Source organism: Anneissia japonica, unplaced genomic scaffold, assembly GCF_011630105.1.
Source record: "Anneissia japonica isolate Jap-2015-1 unplaced genomic scaffold, ASM1163010v1 scaffold585_len4108843_cov191, whole genome shotgun sequence".
Taxonomy (NCBI): domain Eukaryota; kingdom Metazoa; phylum Echinodermata; class Crinoidea; order Comatulida; family Comatulidae; genus Anneissia; species Anneissia japonica.
In genome coordinates, this window is record NW_022716829.1 from 2,188,246 (window position 1) to 2,203,006 (window position 14,761).

A 14,761-nucleotide genomic window follows, 5' to 3' on the forward strand; every position below is an offset into this window, starting at 1 on the left:
TATATAACCTATACATGTGTATGTGTGTAAGTCTACAATTTGGATAGATGGTCTGCAAAAAAGAAGATTACAACACTTACAATACATCGGACCATCAGCGCCAAACCCAGGTTGAATACAATCAAATGCTGCCAATATGATAACGACTATGGCCAATGGAGAAAGTTTGTCCATCGTTCCTATCTAAAGATAGGCCTAATAAGATTTTAGAATATGTTAGATTTCTCGGACTGTGATATACATCATTAGTACACACCGTATATAAATGAAAAGTACAGTACACTATATTCAGAGACGGATTTAGGGAGGGACATTATGTCACTGGCATTTTTACTTTTCAATAAAAAGTTCTAAATAGAATACATGTATATATACTGTTACAATACCTGTTACAATACACCTTCGGGACTAAAAAAGTGTTCCTTAATTGGGGTTTTCCTTAAAGAGGGGTACCACTATTCAGGGGACACTACAAAAAAACGTGAAATTGTCTTCTTAAATAAGGGTTCTGGCATGTTTTTTTATACAACGATGACAAACATTCCATATAATTTTATTCTTATTAACATAAGAATCAATTAATGTAGAATTAAAACTAATTTATAGCAATAATTTGCAATGCAAATACAATTCATTTATAATAGAAAATTAGCAGAAATGTAATTAGATCAACAATACAGAGGAGGCGTAGGTTTGAGGGTACGTGAGTGCAGCCGCAACCCCCCCCCCCCTTTCCACAAAAAAGGCAAAAAAGTTTTGCAGGTGTAGGCCTAAGCCCAAGCCTGCCCAGTACTACAATTGTACATTTTCTCCTGTGTAGATACAGTCCGTTTTATGTCGCATGGAAGCAAGTAGAAATCGATCGATTAGGAGGCCAATTAAATTACACATATATAGGCCTAAACATATGATATGCCAAGTCGTAAAACTCTTTTTTTAATTTTTTTATTTTACACACGACACTGCAGTTCAATAATCAACTACGAAATTCTTTAATGCGCATGCTTATGACTATGACCAAAAATTCATGATTCACACTATTAGATAAAACTTTTTGTGCCAGTGTATTGTGACATCAAAGTGAACTCTATCTGGTATCTACATAGGAGAAAATGTGCAATAAACAGTAGAAACGTTAACACGCTCTTAGGCCTATTATTATTACTTTTGACGAATAACTTGGTTAATGAGATAAAGAGCTTAATGAGATAGGCCTATATATTTTTGAATATTTAAAAACTTGGGGAAAGTCTAGAAAAAAAGGTAGATCGTTGGAATATAATATTTCATTGACGTTTGCCTCAAAACAGCATTCTTCCGTACAGTACAGAACATGGCATACAGTACCGGTAGGAATGTATAGTCGAAGCAACAGCCTAAATGTGAATTAATGGGTTTTAAATGTTATCATGGTTTTTAAAATACATCAAATGACGCCAACATTTTATTTTTTTGATTGAACGTTTTAAAATTTATTTAATAATTTGATTTATATAGCATAATAAAAATGAAACAATGTGTAACAAGAAATTAAATTACAGACGAACAAAGTATTATCTTAATTACAATATATTACGCTTATTTTTGTCAAATCACGATACAAAATTAAGAACTCAATTGTGCCAAAAAAGACAATAAAACACATCAGAAAATGCTACAAGCACTGAAGATTCGTCTCCACACCCCCATCTGGGCCCTTCGCGGCCCCTGGCCCCAGCTCCACTGATCCTTTGTAGTTCCGCATTTACAATGTTCACACTCCCCCCCCCCCAAGATGGGAACCACCCTGCGCGCCTGCAATAGTTTTATATGTTCCAAATGATGCAATGTTAATGGCCAATTATATATTTTTTAATACTGAACTTCCTGTTTGATGGCTGTAGCATGAATAGAGTAACGACATAGAAATAAGGGTGTACCGGTATGTTATAATCCTATAGGAAAGTGCACGAAAAAAAGTCTCAATGGTTAAGGGTAAAAATTGACAAGATTGGTTTTTTACGAAGTAACACATGCAGTAGAAGTATAATAATAATACCGATGTTCACTCTCGGAGGAATCAGGGTTGAATGATTTTTTTTTATTTGAGATTGCTTTAGCTGTTGAGATACAATGAAAAAATTAGGTGTTCCATTAGGGTTCGGAATACTTTGGCCATTTGGCACACTCATAAAGTGTCCCCTTAATGGATGTCCCATTGATAGGGGTGTCCCAAAGGATTCTGCATTATTAGTTAATGATTTATAAAGAAATATGCGTGAAACGTCCTACATAAATCAACATAGCTTTTTAAGATTGCTTTGAGATCGCTGATTCCCTTACCAACTTAATGGCAAGGTTAGTTAGGCCCATGGAGGCGTAGACTAGACCGGCCAGAGATGAGAAATATAATGCATATTTTATTAATTATTAATATCAGCCTAAGAAATTAAAATACTTAATAAATAAAACCACAGACACTGCACACCCAGGGCCTGGTGAAATATAAGATGTTGTCATTTAAAGCATTCAAAGTTATCAATAAAATAATGTTGAGAAAGCACTAGATAGAGCGCATGGCGACGTTGGATTCAAGTATACCGGTAGTCGTTTGATCATTTTTGAACATGATTCAACTCCGTATTCAGTACTGAGTATTTTGTGGATTTTTGGGTCGGTCCTATTATCTTTCTTATTTTTTTAAAACTGTTATATATGACAAAGGGAATTTCGTACAGTAGCTATTAAAATTAAACAATCAACAACGTTACATATTTATCACCGGTTCAACGAGTTCTATATAACTCACGGTCGTCGATCGGTGGGGACAGGGGACACGCACCCCCTACCCCAACCTCCACTTTTCAAAGGTAGGAGAACATCATATCAATTGTCCCCACTTTTCACCAATCTTCTATAGTTGAAACCCTACTTTTCAAAGCGAGGGGAAAGAACAAGAATTACGAATGACTGTCATGAATTGTCTGTTCACTTGTGCTCTGTTCCAAGTGCGGCGCGTATTTTTTCAGACCAAAATCGAGTAAAAACGCAATTGTTTGTACATTTAGTAACCATCTCAGTAACCACTCCATCGATTTTATGGGTGCAGTGGCGGATTCAAGAGGGTAGGGCCCAGGGCCCTCACTCTAAATATTTCAAAATTTAAAAAATATTGAGAAAAAAATGAAAATTCTTCTCAAAGTTTGAGTCTAAGAGTGCCATTTCCGGCCATTATTCTTTCTCAGGCCCAACCATGGTGAGCAAAAGTAGTTTACACTCCATCTGTAAAAGTCCCTCCCTGGGTCCCCCGTATTTCGAATTTCGGGATCCCTCACTGTATTTTGAAAATGTATTGTGGAAATAATTGTTAACTGCATTCCTTAAAATCAATTAGATACGACATAAATGGTTATAGCCTATAGCCGTTCCGTAGCTTCGCCCCTGGACCCCCACCGGGAGCCCTGATGGTCCCCCTAGCACCAACCAAGGCTTAGGCCTGCGGCCCAAGACTTCCCTATAATGCAAATCGTCCCCCCCCCCACAACTATTAACCACGCCCTTGATATCATTCTTCACCGGTTATACCTAATTGTTGTTTGGGGCGGTTCAGCACCTTGCAGATTTCATTTTAGTTGAGAAGTGCCTTTGCAGTTGGTGTGAAAAAATGTGCTTAAATCTGGAGCTAATTTAAAAACTTATATTTCCATATTCCCTCAATCGTTACCTCCTATCGTTCAATCATTTTCAATTTAATTAAAAATAAATAACTTACGAACAATTAGTAAGGCGTGGTGAGTTGAATTATTTCTCAGGACTTGTTAAGTTTTGCTGCCCTACCGTTGAATCTAATACCGGTATATCCCTGATGTGTAGAGTTCCGTCTAATTTAGAAATGTAAATACATTATTCTGGACAAAACAAAGACATTTGTAATCTCATGAGTATTGACTCAATGGCTAAGTAAACACTTAACGCTGCATATTGTAGGCGAGGTTGGAAACTTTGTACTTTGTATGGCACGCCATAAAACATCGAAACATTCCTTTTATCAGGGCATTACGGTACCATTTGTTAAGTATGTCGCGCAATCACGACGGTTATCACTTATCTGTCGAAAAATGCATTTTGGTTATGCTCACATATTTTTCTCCTCTTCCCCCTTTCCCTCTTCTATTCTGAATTGCTTAACAGGGTGCGAAATTCTTGATGAATGCGACTCCAGAAGCAGAATTCACTAAAGAATTGTATGTGTAGAATGATTCCTTATCAGACACGCGAAATTTCGAGGGTCAGGGCCGAATTTACAAGAAAATTATCTGTGTCGTGGCCAATGCCTTAGCCACGATTTTCAGACAGTGTGGGACAATTCAGGAGTGGACCCAATCCAAAGGTGAACCAAATTCACGAGTGAAGCCATTTTTAACGCGTATTATTGACGTTGTGAACGCGGTTTTTAAAATGGATTTTAAGTACCCGTACTCGCGCGAATAAGCGCCCCTTTTGAAAAGCGCCCATCTCGAATAAGCCCCCCATCTTAACGTAAAAATAAGCCATGTTCTCTGGAGGATTATCTTTTCCGCCGCACCACCATTCGTAATGTTCTTATATAATAATTTTTCATTCAAAAAATGCCTCTTGAATTTAATTAGTTCCCATAAGCGCCCCCTCAATTTCCACTCTGTTTTCATAAGCGCCCCGTTTGAATAAGCGCCCTTCAAAAAGTGCAAAAAAAACATTTTAAGCTTATTCGCGCGAGTACGGTTGGCAGCAGTGGAAGGGAAGGAAGTGACAGTCTGTAAGACGGGGCCCCTACCCACGGACTCCCAACTCCTTAGATCTAAAAAGGGGAGAACATGCTTTTTTCTTGTCTGGAAATGTATGGAAATGGCACTCTCAAATAAATAAGACCTACAATGCTCAAATATGGGAATATAAATCGTATTAAGCATAGTTCATCAACGAAAGTTCCTTATTGTATGAAATTTATACGTTACTTTTGTTACAAGTGCTTAAGCAGCAAGAAACTAGATAGACACATTTTACATGCAAATGAACTAAGGAAGCCCTCCCCCACCCCACCGTAACGCCGCTACTGCAACTAACCTAAGAAACATTTCATTGAAGGGTAATCTTAATACGATTATACTGTGACATCTACTTGAGCACCGTTATTGTTTACTTGTTTACATATACAGTACATCAAATATAAATTAACACACGCACACCTATATATATAGGCAATAGATATATATATATATTTAATAAATCAATATTTACAGGACTACCGTACATTCGTTGAGAGCTATGCCACACGATGTATTATTGTGTCCTTTATTCCAACACTGTATTTAACTATATATATATATTGCTCATATATATATATATATCGATATATTTTGTCTAATGTTATTTTATAAGCATATAGTTACTCATCACTCATTGCAATCGTGTGATGGTAAAGTCATTTTTAATAATAATCATTACTTTCGATTTCCACTTCCTTCAAAAATTTACCATCGCAATGACTTAATACAAGAGACTGATCCAAAATAATTAAAATTAATAATAAAGTACTACTTTCAGTTTTTAGTTCGTTCTCAGCATTTTGTAATGCAGGCATATATTTCATGTCTACTAACAAATTGGAGGCTTACAAAATACAAAACTGAACTCATAATCACATATACTTTATTGAACGAATCGAACTCATTTAGAATATATGCAAATATTTTCAATATTTTCATTTTTAAAATTATTTACAATTTCACGACCAGTTTAGCTTGATTTTCATCATTAAAAACTATGTAATTTTCAGTTTGATAACTAATTAATTAATTAAATCAATTTGATCGTTCATAGCACTTAGTGCATAGCGTGTTATATTCCTAATATTCGTTGTTCCAATCAGATTTCATACTGTCCATAAATATTTCGATTGGAAGATTTATTGGAGAAAATGTATTTAGTAAGTGACTATATTAAAGATGTAATAATGCTCAAAGGCCTTGATATCAATGGGCACATTATTAGGCATGTAAACGCGACGATCGTCGACGCTATCCGTAAGGGCTTTAAAATTTAGAGTTGAGTGTCCATCACCAGCCTATTCATCGCACAGTGCGTTAGTATCCCTTTGTTGTATGACCTGCAGGACGAGGAATGCTGCTTAGTATATAGATCGGCCTTTTTGGGTCATCTAGAAAATAAGAGAAAAGAAATATTTATCTTAATGACTACTATACTATACTATATATATATACACATCTTAACCTGTTACCAATTATATATATATATATATAGGAACATGTTTTAATAATAGTATTAAGAATAGCTCATCAAAATATTATATTGGCAAATCTGAGAGTGAAGCATTTATCGTAAACAATAGCAATATTATATACATTAAAAAAAGTAGGTAAACTTATCGATAAACAAGTTATGATTTTATCTTGTCGGCATAGACATAGTATATTACTTTTAACCTCAGGAAATACATTTCATACAACTTGTTTTTTGAATAGCACGAACAAATAACATTAATTAATTTACTCACCAATACTTTGTACCAATCCAAGTCTTCCTTCCTGATCGCATTCATACATACGTCCATTCATGTTGTTCAGGAACCTGGTTCTATCAATATTCAGAGGGAAATGAACCTTGCTTCTAAATAGACAATGTTCTGGACTTGAGCTCCGTGTAGAAAACATTTTAGAGTTCGTATTAAATAGTTGAGGACTGTGACAGTCTGGTGAATAAGATCCATTTAGTGAGCTTGCGGGTGAGCTTCTCAGATTGAACTCGTATTTAGGAATTGTTTCCGTGTTCGAAGGAGAAGTTTTCTTTCTTTTTACACTTAGGTCAAGCGGTTCATCATCAAAAGATGGTCGTTTTCGATTGTTTTGTGTGGGAACAGAAAGATCCACTGGATATGCGAGTGACTGACTCTCTGATCGGTCCATAACGGACATCGCGTTCATCATAAGAGGCGTAAACATTGGCATATAACTAGAGTGGTAATCTACTTGGTGGTAAACACGATGTACTGGACTCGCAGCAGCTTGAGTTGTTGATTTCTTCATCAAGTTGATACCCTTTTCAAATCTGGAATTTGGTGTAGGTCTAGATATAAGTTGCTGGTATTCAACTGACGAATCTACTGTTTCACTAACGTCCTGTACATATTGCTGATAACGTATTTTTAAGTCACTCCAATTGTTTTCAACTTCTGACAATTTACAATGGTTACAATCTTCATTCATAGTCCAAAAGTTATCCTTTCCCGACGGCCTATCCGGACGACGAAGAACTTTTTTAAAACAATCGTTGATACTCAAAGTATGACGCACACTGTTCTTCCATCCTTCGTAACCCCCACGAAGGCAATAAAAAGCTTTCGACATGAAACTTACAATGTCCTGTAGCGTCATCATAGTATTGGGATTCGACACGATGGCATAAGTTATCATCTCGATATAAGAAAATGGAGATTTGACATGCCGCATGTAGTCTGGTCGTGGTCGTGATCTCTTATTTATCTTCGGTGGTTCAGCCGGCGAGTCGATTTTAATTTCGTTTGCATCATCAGTTTCAGAAACATCATCAGGACACTGAGGTTCCATTTTGATAGAAGAAAGGTCATTCTCTGGAATATGTTCATGGACGGTTGTGTCTGGGGAAGCCACCATATCTACGTTATACAATACTCCTGTCATGTTATTTTGACTAAAATTTCTGAGTTTAAAACGGTACACTTGTCTCTGGTTCCAAGTGCTAATGAAATGAAGAAGACGAAAATTAACACAGTTTATAAACACCAAGATATGGACCTCACCTCGTCGAGGGTCATGGAATTGGTCAGTTGGAAGACAAACGCTATTGTGTCAATCTTTATACAATTTTGGAAGTGTTACCAACAAATTGTAAAGAGTGCTTTAACCAGCGATGGCTATCACATTGTTTTTAACCTTTCATTCAATTGCGTAGCGTTGATGAAGTATTGTTCGAGATATTCATTGTGGTTATAAAGCTTAATCATGGACCTATAATAAATAGGTCCATGGCTTAATCAATCACATACGTTTAAAGAAATAATAATGTGTTAAGATTCCGCCCATGTCCAAGCAGTTAACTTAGAAACATATTAGTTAAGATAGTGCGTCCTTTCTACTGTGGAGACAATAATGTTAAACATTTTGGGGCTGTTGACATTATACTACAGTTCGCCCTACTATTCGAGACCATCTTCGAGACTTTTGATGTGATTTTGGGGTTCGGCATCGAATTACAGGGTTAGCTTAGTGTTAAAAGATTGAAGATTGTTATTTGGTTCTTTGGAAAAATGATCTTGAATTAATGGGTTATACCCGAAAACGTGGAATTGTGTTCCTTAATAATGATTTTTGGTATGTGATTCTACTACGAAGACAGATTCTTTATAATTTTAGTTTAATTGATCTAAGAATGAGTGACATTCAACAAATTTGTAATAATTATTTTGAATCTAAACAATACATTTATTATACAAGATCAATAACAAAAACAATTACAGAACTTGCATATTAGGCCTACTTCACGGTTAAAATGCCATCAATAGACAATAAAATATGGCCTATATATTTCTACCTTCAGCCCCAACCATGGTGGGGCTGGTCCCTCTGGGCCAGCTCTATTTCAAATTCTGGATCCGCCAATTGTAGTTTGAGAGGAGAAGAATGCGTAACGATGTAGAGTAAAACAACACACTTTATATCTCCGTATATCATATTGATTCTTCATATTCTGCTTTTTATTTTATTTGTTATGATGAATAAATACATCAATCACAAATTCCACAAAATGAAGTTGAATATGGGTTGAATTGATTTTTTGTCACGACCATAAAGTGTCCACTTTCCCTAGTGTCACTATGTGGGGCTGGTCATAGTGTTCAAATATATAATTTTCATTTGCTTCGAGAAAATGCATCCAATGGGTGCAAGGAGGAGTTCTACTGTTATTTAGGGTAAACATGCCAAGTTAGAATGAACTGAACCCTTTATTTGTTTAAACCTGTCCAAACGATATTCCTACATTTTTTTTCCAAAGCCAAAAACAAGGCGATAAATTCCCACAGTGAAAAGAAATAAATATTCTAATCCAATCATATTCTGGTCGAACTGTTGGCAGAAGGGCGGAGTCCTAACATAATTGTCAGGAAAACCAATCATATGTCTTCGATTAAGCTTTATATCGTATACACTGAGTATTAAACAATACTTCAACGCTATACAATTAAGTGAAAGGTTAAAAACAATGTGATAGCACGCTTTAGATAATAGAATACGCATATAGACACCATAATTAAGGGGACACTTATTTTGGGTCTAAAGTTCTTCCGTTACTAGGGGATCGACTGTATAATAATATTCCTCAAGATAGGGCATAAACAGCCCCAGTTAAAATGTACTGAATCCTATTAACAATTTCTTCCAGGTTCAACTGTCTGAAGCGATAAACATATTTTATAAATAATATATATATATATATATATATATATATGGGTGTGTGTGAGTGTGAGTAAAATGTAAAAGCAATGAAAAAACGATGTACAACCATTGAAGGTTGACTTGCAGAACACAAATTTATTAAATATAACAAAATCAACCGGATATTTCGATAGCTCCTGCTATCTTTATCAACGTTAAAGTGAGAAAATTTGGGAGATCTTACACATACATAAACAAAAAGATATTCATATATAAGAATAAGATATTCATACATAATAACATTTATGCAAATATATATGTATGTTGTGTAGTGAGACTGATCAGTAATGACAAAAACATATCTTTATTTTATATACCACTGGTAGGCCTATATATACATCGAGGCTAATCAATGGGAAAACCGTATTGTACATTGTACATACCTTGTATGTTATAATGTAGGCTGTATATAGGCCTTATGTACAAATATAAAAAAGCGAAAACTACTGAAAAACAACATTGCTGTGGAAAACAATGACCGCTGAAAACATTATATTTTATATACCGCTTGTATACATGAAGGGTAATCAATGAGAAAACTATTGTACCTATAAATTGTATATTATAATATAGGATATATATATATATATATATATATATATATATATATATATAGGCATATGTACAATATAGAAAATGGATTTCCAATTGACCGAGACTCTATCACATATCCGCTGGTATGTGCCTTATGTACATTAGATTGTCTGCGAAATATGCTGGTGGTTGAAGGTTGTTGAATCGCAGGGTTGTATACATCGTTGGTAGGCTACACTAATACTTATATTCTGGGAATGCGGAAAACATGTCGGCGGTGTTAAAGGGTCTAGCATTTGTATGCTTAATTTTGCTTGTGCAGCGTATAATTCATTTTGTGTAAGTATAAAAACATTTTCGTAACTTTTATGTCATTATCGGAAGATCAAATTGCATGCAAGACAATTATAGGCCAAAAATATAATAATCTTAGATTTACATTAGCAGCTTAGCTCAGTCAGCTAAACTGATGGTAACCATTGTGTGCGCACTGAACTAAGGGCTTGTAAATTTGAATATGCTTGCTGCAGGCCTGCACATCTCAGGCTATATATTTAACCAGGTACACCATTTTGTAATTTTTGTATAGGCCTGTCAGGAAAAAAAATAGTTCGGGGCCCAAAAAGGTCCGCCTTTTGGCCCGGACCAATTTCGGCGTGACAAGTGTCTAGACACATTTTTATCTCCTTGTGTTTGAAATATAATAGGTATATGGAATAAAATAAAGATAAATTGGCTTATTCTACTATAATAGTAATATCCCTGGTAATATATATTTATTATACAATACAATAATAGTTGAAATGAAAAATAAATTATTGTTAAAAATGTGCCTCACTAATCAGGCTTTAAATGTTCAGTTCTATACATAAAGTGTGTCTTATATTAACAATTTTCGTGTATTCAATGGAAAAAAGATAATATAAATATATAAAATATGAATATAGACAAAATATAGAATGGCATGCTGATAATTATTTGTCTATGTGATTTTGTTTTTTTACAAGACTTGGTTTAGGATTTCACAGGACCATGCTCCAGGGCCTTGTCACAAGTTACCACCAATAGGTAAGTAAGAGCAACAGAATTCAAACTGTTTAATTTTAATTCTCGTTTTTTATAATTTTAGTGGATTTTAGTAGGCAATGTTTATTTTGCATATTTTATTTCTCATAGGCCTACTATATGTTCTTCAGCTTGTTCACAGTGTCTTGGTACTGATTAAATTGAATTAATGCAATAATGAAAATACAATTGTACCACTAAACAAAAAGGTTGTTGATAGTAATTGTTATTGTCGTGATGGATTAAACAATAACGGGATTTGCGTCAGGAGAATCAAGTATAGGTGTAATTTTGCCCTACCTGACGTGGAATTGTACTGAATACTCAGTACGTTTGAAAACAATTGCGAACAAAATCGCAAGTTTTTCTCGGGTGGGACTCGAACCCACGACCTCCAGATCACTGCCTGGAATCATAACTCTAGACCACCGAGCTCGCGCCTGATGGCCAGGGTTGAATTCGAGTCCAAGAAAGCAGCGGGTACTGCAGTGTTGATAGGTTGTTCCAAAAGGTTGTTCCAAAAGGTTGTTCCAATCATGAGGTATAAACCTTTAAACATTGGCCATCGACCGGATGCTAGTTCGAGGGTTTACTAGTGATAGTGCGAGGGTTCGAATGGATAGGCTTATGGATATCTAGGTTTACAGGGCCTCAGCCAACATGCTGGAAATTTATCATTTATCAGATTCATTTTTAGTTTTTTTCCAAGATGATAATTATTTTATTGCCAAGCCCAGGTTACATGAATTACAAATACCCGCAAGTGTGTTAAGGCGTTTATACCATCGAGAGTGTCCCGACGCCCGTGACAATGTTTATAGCATGACCCTCTCCCAAGCATCTAGTCTTACCTAGCCTTGCCTCAGTACTTATGCGACGAAAAAATACACACTAGTTACAAATAACTAGGTCTACACTGATTCTTATTATCTAATTTCAATTCGAAACTAAAACTTTTAAATTACATGATATATTTATATAAAAATCATTTTTCCAGTCAACTTAAATGATTAAGAATAATAACCATTACCGGTATTGTATTGTATTGTTTGTTATTAAACTGTTTTTTAGATCTAATTTTTAAATATTTTTTCAAAGAATACGGATCTGAGGACATTACAACCCTTCCTAATGGCATTGCAATCATATCTTCTGTAAGTACACCATTTTTATTCCACTTTCTTCCAGTATATCCTCTTTAGGGAAAATGCTGTCATTGTAATCATTGAAAAATCAGTGGTGGTCAGAGAAGGACCCCACTGGAATCGGGTATATATCTGTCTCTTATACACATCTAGATGTGTATAAGTAAAGTGTTTTTAAAGTCTATACATGGTATTCGTTTCCTATATTCTTTTGTTATATATATATACATATATATACATATATACATATATATATATACATATATATATATATTGAGAGCTATGCTACATGATGTATAATTATGTCCTTTATTCGAACACTGTATTTAGCTTTCTTTGATGATTTATATATAATTTAACAGTGTTAACGGCTATCTTGATTTATATATATATATAAATATATATATATATATATGTATATATATATATATATAGGCCTATATATACACACAAATACATACATACATACATACACACTCCGCCTACTTATTCAGCCCCTAGTAGGCTATCACCATGTATATTATATTTTAATTTTTTAGCAATCATATTATTATTTATTATTATCATTTATTATAATTATTCTTAATATTATCATTTATTATTATTAGTCTTAATATTATTATCATTTATTATTATAATTCGTTTCAAGTTTGTTCATTAACAATATGAGTATTTACCTTTATGTGACATATTCTGAAAAGATCCGGTAGCAGTTGTACCTCAACGTTTAAAAAGATTTCTGTTTTACGCTTTAATTATCGTAATATCTTTGTTATTATAATTGAAAGTAAGCTATTTTAATAATTAAAACAATAATTCTCATCACAGAGCCTATATGGACCGCCACATAGTAATTTGTACAGTTTTGATTTCAACGCCCCAGATAAAAAGGTTAAGGAAATAACAATTGTTGGTAATTTTAAGAAAACAGACCTTTATCCACATGGCATCTACGTATGGATCGACAAAAAATCAGGTATATTTTTTTTATATTTTGTTATTTCAATGGCATGTTTGTGCTATCGCATTAAATGTTATTAATACATAGTATTACATTTGTCTTATTATTATTATATAGTAGTAATAATAATAATAATAATAATAATAATAATAATAATAATAATAATAATAATAATAATAATAATAATAATAATAATAATAATAATAATAATAATAATAATAATAATAATAATAATAATAAATGTAGTAGGCCTATGTCATTTGATGGGTAATCCTACTCCTGTCAGATACAGGATGCCTACCTAAAATTATATGGTTTTATTATATTTTGGTTCAATTTTCAGTTAATCAGTTAATAAATCATTCAATAAGGTAAATGTAAACATGGTTAACTAACCAGTAAGTCGGAGCGTCATTTTGCACACGGGTGTGGCCAGTGAATATCATAACTGCTGAAGGCCTAGAGAAACACTTAGTAGTCATCAACGGCAGGGGCAGAACCGGAACACCTGGGGTAACCCCTATCTTCCAAAGAACCACTGCGTTCTTTAAAGGAGGGATAGTGTCTTGCTCATGGACACAAGTGAATAGAACATGTAGAATTCAAATATTCATGTTATACAGTAGTCCCAGAAAAAAAAAACGTGTTTTTTTTTTTGTTTGTTTGTTATAGGAAACGTTACATTGTTTTTGGTTAACCATGCACCTGGAATTGAAGCAGTCGTTGTTTTTGATTATGATCAAAACGAAAACACATTATACCACAAGAAAACCATCACAGACCCTTTGTTTACGAGGTACAGCAATATAAATCAAAGGTCGAGTAATTAGTTAGAGTATACTTTGTTGGACACTGATGACCGTTGCAATTATTTTTAGTAAGCATAATGCCGTAATAAATTTGTTATAATAAAAACATGAATATACACAATGTACTAGTAATAACGCTCAAAATATAAACAAGGTTCTCCTCTAACATGTTCCATATTTTTAAGTCCCCCTAAGTCCTGATTTGTCCCGTTAAGCCCCAATTATAATCCGATTCAGATTTATTCACACAATGCATAAATGTGGAAACAACACAGCAAAATTGTCCCGCTGAGTCTCTACTGAAATCATTCATAAAATAAAGACTTACATTTTCTAAACAATTAAAACAGAAAGAAATATATTCACATTCACATTCGAAATAATATACAGACGTATACAAATACTAGGCATCCTAATCTATCTTTATAAAATACAAGATGGTCGTATCTTCAGTTAGGCATAAATAATAATAATACTCTCCTGTCTAATACTGTCTATCAGTCTAAATACACACATTAACTAGTATACAAGTTATAACTAAGAGCTAGACAAAATTACAGCAAATTGACTCACCATAAGGCTGAGCTACTTTCATCTTAACAAGCACACTGAGCTGGTGTTACTATTAAAACAAAGAATGCCTAAGACAATGGGCACATACTATGCAAATAAAGCTAAGGCAGAACAATACAAGCCAAGTTAAAACAACTTAAGGGAAAGTGGCATGAGTTAAATAATGGA

The 14,761-nt window shown here is 34.2% G+C and overlaps 2 protein-coding genes across 2 annotated transcripts in view; one reads left to right on the forward strand and one right to left on the reverse strand.

Moving 5' to 3' along the window:
- Positions 1 to 5,645: 5,645 nt before the first annotated feature.
- LOC117109835 (forkhead box protein D3-A-like) lies at positions 5,646 to 14,718 on the reverse strand. The gene is made up of 3 exons (XM_033252267.1): positions 14,594 to 14,718; positions 6,533 to 7,752; positions 5,646 to 6,175 (listed from the first exon to the last, which is right to left on the reverse strand). The coding sequence occupies exons 2-3, from the start codon at positions 7,692 to 7,694 to the stop codon at positions 6,102 to 6,104; spliced, it is 1,236 nt and encodes a 411-aa protein (XP_033108158.1). The 5' UTR covers positions 7,695 to 7,752; positions 14,594 to 14,718; the 3' UTR covers positions 5,646 to 6,101.
- The window catches only part of LOC117109861 (serum paraoxonase/arylesterase 2-like), an 8,671-nt gene continuing 4,036 nt past the window's right edge, over positions 10,127 to 14,761 (forward strand). Inside the window, exons 1-5 of the mRNA XM_033252308.1 lie at positions 10,127 to 10,183; positions 11,048 to 11,108; positions 12,204 to 12,259; positions 13,079 to 13,226; positions 13,884 to 14,007. Of these exons, the coding sequence (XP_033108199.1) occupies positions 10,127 to 10,183; positions 11,048 to 11,108; positions 12,204 to 12,259; positions 13,079 to 13,226; positions 13,884 to 14,007 (446 nt within the window). The remainder of the gene's footprint in view (positions 10,184 to 11,047; positions 11,109 to 12,203; positions 12,260 to 13,078; positions 13,227 to 13,883; positions 14,008 to 14,761) is intronic.